This window comes from Chaetura pelagica, unplaced genomic scaffold (genome assembly GCF_000747805.2).
Source record: "Chaetura pelagica isolate M959 unplaced genomic scaffold, ChaPel_1.0 scaffold1145, whole genome shotgun sequence".
In the NCBI taxonomy this organism is placed as follows: domain Eukaryota; kingdom Metazoa; phylum Chordata; class Aves; order Apodiformes; family Apodidae; genus Chaetura; species Chaetura pelagica.
Window position 1 is genome coordinate 135605 of NW_009953300.1, and position 6315 is coordinate 141919.

General features: G+C 59.0%; 1 protein-coding gene across 1 annotated transcript in view; it reads left to right on the forward strand.

The window, feature by feature from the left end:
* Nucleotides 1–6315, forward strand: part of LOC104389090 (arf-GAP with GTPase, ANK repeat and PH domain-containing protein 3-like) — a 68632-nt gene that overhangs the window by 58849 nt on the left and 3468 nt on the right. The window contains exon 10 of the mRNA XM_009998045.1: nucleotides 5614–5768. Coding sequence (XP_009996347.1) covers nucleotides 5614–5768 — 155 coding nt within the window. The remainder of the gene's footprint in view (nucleotides 1–5613; nucleotides 5769–6315) is intronic.

Consider the following 6315-nt stretch of genomic DNA (forward strand, 5'->3'; position numbering starts at 1 on the left):
GGGAGCGCGGGCTGAGCTGCGCTTACCAGACTGCTGGGGATTCCAGCTGCTGCTGCTCAGCTCCCGCCTGCCCCACGCAGCCTGTGTCACCCATGTGCTCCTGTCAACAAGCCTCTTAATTCAGTGCTAACGAGTCACTCCTGCTCCTTGCAGACCCCGAGAGCTCCCTGCTCTGTCCTGGCAGGAGGAAAGCAGCCTATGCCCGGGCATCTCCTGACGGCTGAGCCCCCATCTCCATCAGCTCCACACCCCCTCGTATGTGTCTCCTCAAACAGCTCCGTGTTGCCCCTCTGAGAGCCCCTGGTGTGCACACCTGTAGCCCCACCACTGTGCTTTGCAGCAAGCCCGCAGCTGCCCCATGGAATCCACACTGTCCATGCCCTCCCTTCTGTCCCTGCAGCATCACCCCCTGTCCCCAGTGCATGCCAGCACTCCACAGGGCCCTCCGCTTCCTCCCAGCCCCACATGCTGTGTGCACACACCCCATGCAACATCCCCCCTGTGTGCACAGAAGTGACCCTCCTGTCTCTTGCGGTGACCCCTCTGCACAGCACCACATACCCTGCGGTATCCCTCAGGAGCACTTTCTCTTCCCAGCCTGCAGGCTCAGCTGCCTTTGCTGTCCCCCACACACACACACATGCCCCCCAACACCTGCCCTCTCCTCTGCAGTTCAGTTTCCCCTCTCCTCTGGTGTGGCCTCCTCCAGTGTGTCCCCACGGGCAGGGGGGCCTTGCCAGCTCACCCTGGGAAACTCCAGGGCCCGGGGCTCTGGGACAAGGCACTGTGGGTTCTCCATAGCCTTGTTCTTGCTGCAGCTCTCCTGGCAGCTCGGCACTGTGGAGGGGGCCCGTCCCCATTGCACTAATACAGGTTAGGAATATTGGGTTTAATGATCTGCAAAATGAGGAGGCAGCGAGCTGACATTTACGAATGGTGCTGCATCCTTCTCTTCCCAGACGCCTGCTAATTTGTTGATATCCCAAACACCTCATAATGATGTGGTACAGTGGCAGCTTGCAAACAAGCATCCCGAGGCCGGGAGCCTGCTGGCTGCCTGGCTCCTGGACACTCTTCACGGACTTGGCACCAGGAGAGTGGAGCTGTGGGCCAGGGGCTCCCTGCACCACAGGCAGGACCAGCCCTTGGTTCCCTGCTGTGTGCCCCACACATAGGAAGCGTTCCCCCCTCTTCTCCCTGTGTGACCACCCACTCGCCAGGGCATCCAGAGGCACCTCCACTACACCAGCTCCAAGTGGGAGAAAAGATGGGAGCTGGAGAAGGGCAGAGGGAAGGGAAAGACTGGATGGGACTGGGAGCAGAGGACAGTCGAGGTGAGAGGAAAGTTCTGCTTCAAGGGCAGGGCATGGTTCTTTGAGATCTGCTTCTCCTGCTCAGGTTGAGTGAGATCCTGCTCCTCCCTGCTGGGATGCAGGGGGAGGTGTCCCACACCATCCTGCATAGGGCAGGGGCTGCTGAGCTGTGCTGCTTTTCCTCTCCAAGATCCCCTGCTGCTTCCACAGGTGACCATGACAGATCCACTGGTTCTGGGCATCTCAGCCCACCTTTGGGCAGCAGAGCTCTGTCCCACCCTGGTTTCTTGATGGGGCTTTTCCCTCACCCTACCTGGCAGGAGGACGTGGTCTCCATCCCCCCGTTCCTTCCCTGTCCCGGGGAGCTCAGCCCTGAGGAGATGCTTCCTCCCAAGGTGGCCTGTTGGCGGGGGGGCTTCTGGCTGCCCCTCTGAGCAGGGCGACTCCAGGAGGGCTGGCAACTGCCCACGTGCTGCAGGAGTCCCCAAGCCCTCAGCTGGGACCTCAGTTGCTGCTGGGCTCTCCCTGGTCCTGCTCCCGCCCGCAGCCTCGTTGGCAGGCAGTGCTGGAGCTGGGTTGGGGGGTTAACGCCCATTAGCAGTGCCGGCTCCCACCGACCTCTGCTCACAACTCTTCACAGAGCTCAGTCTTTAAAACATCATCAAAAAATCATCAAGAGAGAGAGAGAGACAAGAGTGTTCGTTTCCACTGCCCACTAATTCTAATGGAGCTGGAATAATGGACTCCCACCAGCATGTCTGCAGGGGCAGGGGAGTGGGCTCTGTCTTCTGGCCCAGGGATAGCCTCTCTTTCCTGAGAAGGCTGGAAAGGGCTCCCCAGTCCTGTAGGAGAGGCTTCCTCCAGGACCTTCACCCTGTTGAGTCTGAGCTGGCAAGTTCTGGAGCTCTTCTGGACACCAGGAAGGAGCCTGTGCCCTGCACACAGTGCAGGGAAGGGCATTGGGCCAGCAGAGGTAGTCAGACCTTCTGCCTGTGTCATCTGCTTTGTGCTACCCTTGCATCTGTCCAGAAATGCCCCTGCTACATCAGACATGGGTGCCTCTTCCCAGAAAAATCTGAGAAAGCCCCCTCCTCTCTCTAGAGCTGTGACCTGAGTCTGATTCAACTCATATGGGGCCCCCAGGGAGCTCATGAGCTCATCTGAGCAGCTGGATCCACACACAGTTGGAAGCTGCTCCGAGTCCTGAAGCCTTTCCCAGCTCTGCCAGATCCTGCCTGTGAACCCAAGGGTGTGATCCCACAGCTCCCTGCTCTCCTGCCATAGCCATGCCCACCTCCAAAGAGCCCTGCTCCTGCCACACTGTCCCTGTTGCTGCAGAGAAGGAGAGGCAGTGATTTTGCTTGCGAAAGAAGCTTTAGTGTGGCAGAAAAGCTGTCGTCCTTTGTTAGCTCTTCCCAGGCTCTGCTGAGAGCAACGGGCCCTTTGTTCAGAGTAGAGCTGGAATCCATGAGGCACAAAGGAGAAGGGAATGGAGGTCCTGTGGCTTGCCAAGCTGGTGCTGAGGCTTCGGTCTGACTGGGATCAGTGACTGGACTGGGACTGGGCAGCCTCAGGGCTCCAGGATGCCCCAGAACTGTGTTGGTGGCACAGTCTGTCTTGGTGGGGTTAGAGCCCCAGATATGTCTCTGTTTGCTTGTGGTCAGGTGTGGGCAGCCCAGCAGGGACCCTGGCAGAAGGGAGCCTGCCCCTCTGCCAGCATCCTGAGCAGGGGACTGGGACACAGTCCCCTTGCCAGCTCTGCTGGGAAGTGAACTGGCACAGGAGGGCTGGGATTTCTGCCAGCCTGTTTGGTGGAGAGGTACTGACCAAGGAAGAGAGAGGAACAAGGATCATTCCATGGCAAGCATCCTCTCCATGTCCCAGAGACCTGCTGTTGTCTCAGTGGCAGCAGAAGTGGCCAGCAAAAGAAGCAGGGAGCACTCAGAATGCATCCAGGACTTCCCAGGTCCCAGCAGCTGGCGTGGGCTGCCCAGCACACTGACAGGAGCTGCAGGAGGCTCAGGCCAAGGATGGCAGAGATCTGAGGATAACAGAGCCTGTTCAGATATATTGAGGTGTCCCAGGAGTGGCTCTGTTGGTCCTAACAGTGTCGCCCAATCTGAGATCTAGGAATTGCAAACGCTTCCTCAAGCACCTGGGCAGTCACTGTCCCCAGGAAGAAATGCCACTCCTTCCTTCCTGAGAAGCTGTGACTGTCCCATCCCTGGCAGTGTTCAAGGGCAAGTTGGATGCGGCTTGGGGCAACCTGGTCTATTGGGAGGTGTCCCATGTAGGGGTTGAGACTGGATGATCCTTAAGGTCCCTTCCAACCCAAACTATCCTGTGGTTCTGTGATTATGTGATTAATACTTCACCCTGGGCAGCCATCAGGGGCCTGGTCCTGACTCTCTTGCAGCCTTTTGCAGAGACAGAAAGAACTGTCTGTCAGAACAGCTGGAACACTCAAGTCCCTGTCTGCAGATCCCTCACAGGTTGGGATGGTGGGAGCAGCAGCTAAGATTGGCTGTGCCCTTGATGGGACCCAGCTGGTGGTCTCTGCACCCACTCTGCCCTGCTGGGGAGCTGTGGGCTGCAGCAGGTTCCTCAGCTATTGCCCTCCTGTTGCTTCCCCTCCACTGGAAGAGGCTCCTCTGGCTGCAGCTTGTGGGGGAGAGTCAGGCAGAGGAGAGGACCCCCCTGGCCTCCTCTGCTCGCCTCTCCTGCTCCAGGCCCTGCCAGGCTTCACAGCACTGCCTGGCTAAGGACCAGGCTGGGCCCCTCGGCCTCCTGGCTGTCTCTGGAGCCGTGCAGTTGACTCCCTGCTTTTAATAGAGAGCTGGGAAGGCACATTATGGAGATGAGGGTGTTATTTGCATAACGCTAATTAGGTAATTACAAATCATTTTGCTATGAGCTGAAGCGTGTGCTGTGACATAACGTTTATTAGTCATTCCATTCAGGCCCCGCTTAGTTAAGTCATTTACTGCACTAACTACTGAAGTTGGCAATAAAAGGTAAATGCTGGTGCTTGGGTGCAAAGCTGGGACAGGCACCTCGTGACCATCCAGGGCTCCAGCGCCCGGTGGGTGCAGCTGGTGGGCACAGCCCCCCAGCCCCAGCTGGGGCAGGGTTACAGCAACGTGAGCAGCAACGTGAGCAGCAGCGAGGGGAGGCCACCCTGTAAGCTTTGCTTTTCAGCAGCCTCTTGGTCTGGGGGGGGCTGAGGTGCCTTCACACGTGTCTGCTCTCCCCCATCAGTGCTGCTGGCTCTGCCGCCTCGCACTCAGTGCCTGTGCCCTGACATCCTCCCTGGCACCCTCCAGCCCTGCTGCCTTTGGCGGGATGCTGATGCTTCCCTTCATGCCGTGGCAGGGTGAGCAACCCTTGGGGCTCACCAGGAACATCTTCCCCGAAGACAGAAAGCCAGGGGTTTGTCCCCACATTTCACACCAGCAAAGGGCTTTCATATCCAGGCTGTATCTTCTGGGGTTACTTGCAGGTCACAGATGCTGGTGCTGTGCAAGTCATCTGGCCCTGCAGGTATCCCTGCTGTCCACATGCCGAGTGGAAGCAGCTCGTCCTGGCCAGCTTCCAGAGATGCCTGTGGCCTCCTGCTTCCTGGGTTTGGGAGCTGGAAGCACCGGGCAGTGCCAGCGCTGAGAACAGTGTCGCTCTGGCCACGGCTCCTGGTGGGATCCCTGTGACTTCATGCACCTCTGTGGGAGAAGAGCAGCAGCCATGCTGCCACATGGCTCTGTGAGGTGCCCAGGCTTCCCGGGTGGGATCTGGCCCTGCCACACTCCTCAGCTGGCAATGGTGCCCCTTTCCAGTGCACAGACTGGGAGGAGCTGCCTCTGAGCCCCCCACAAGGGCCCTCCTTGCACCTCCTGAGTCAGCCCCTCAGGGCCACTCCTCAGCAGGCACTAAGTGCTCTGAGAGCCCTGGGGGTGACGGGGCTGTTGGGGACACCAACAGGAGCTGATTTCACTGCTCAAGAAGTCAGCAGCTTTCTCTGAGGGTGGGACATGCAGGGCATGGAGAGCAGGGCATGAGCAGCTTCCAGCAGCCTGGTGCTGCAGCCTCCTGGGTTTCCCAGCTGGGATGGTGGGGGATGAGGCTGTGGATGATGGTGTGCAGAAGAAAAGGAAGTCCCATGCATGTGGAGCTGGTGCGAGCAGGACGGGCTGGCACAGAGCTCCCTGCAGGCACCAGCCTGAGGGGATCTGTCCGATCTCACACCCCACGAGACTAGCTGACCCCCTTGTTCCCTGACCCATCATGGCATGCCTTTCTTTTCCAGAACCAGATGAGCCATTTGAGTTCATTATCGTGTCCCTGACGGGCCAGACATGGCTCTTTGAGGCCTCAACATCAGAGGAGCGAGAGCTTTGGGTCCAGGCCATCGAGAGCCAGATCCTGGCCAGCCTGCAGGGCTGTGAGAGCAGCAAAAATAAGGTGAGAGGCCTTAGCTGAGTCCTGCTTTGTTCCCTCCTCTCTGGCATCTAATTTGCTGCATGCTTCCCTGTCCCATCCTGATCCTTCTGCTCCCATTCAGGGTTGATCCTGGCCCTGAGACTGTCCTGCCCTCTGCCCTGGGTTTTCCTGAACCCTTCAGAGCTCCCTGTCTTCTCCTCAGCCTATCTCCAGTCCCACGGGGCACTCTGCATCCCACCAGGGATGGATCCTGTGCTGTCCACACTCTCCTTTGGCAGCTCTGCCTTTACTCTCCCCACTCTGGCCTGCCATCCCTGCTCCTCCAACACACACCCAGCTATGAATCCATGTTCCCTCCTGACCCTGCTCTCTGGGCCCCGTGCTGAGCACTCCTGCAGCAGAGCCCGCGGGGAGCCCGGTGAGGTGCTGCTGGCTCCTGATGGGCTCTTGGGGGGCCATCAGAGGATCCATGTTGGGGCGTCTGTCCCTCAGTACCTGGGTCTCCCTTGTGCTTTGTTCCAGGCTCGGCTGGGCAGCCAGGGCCACGCGCAGGCCATGCAGGCCGTGC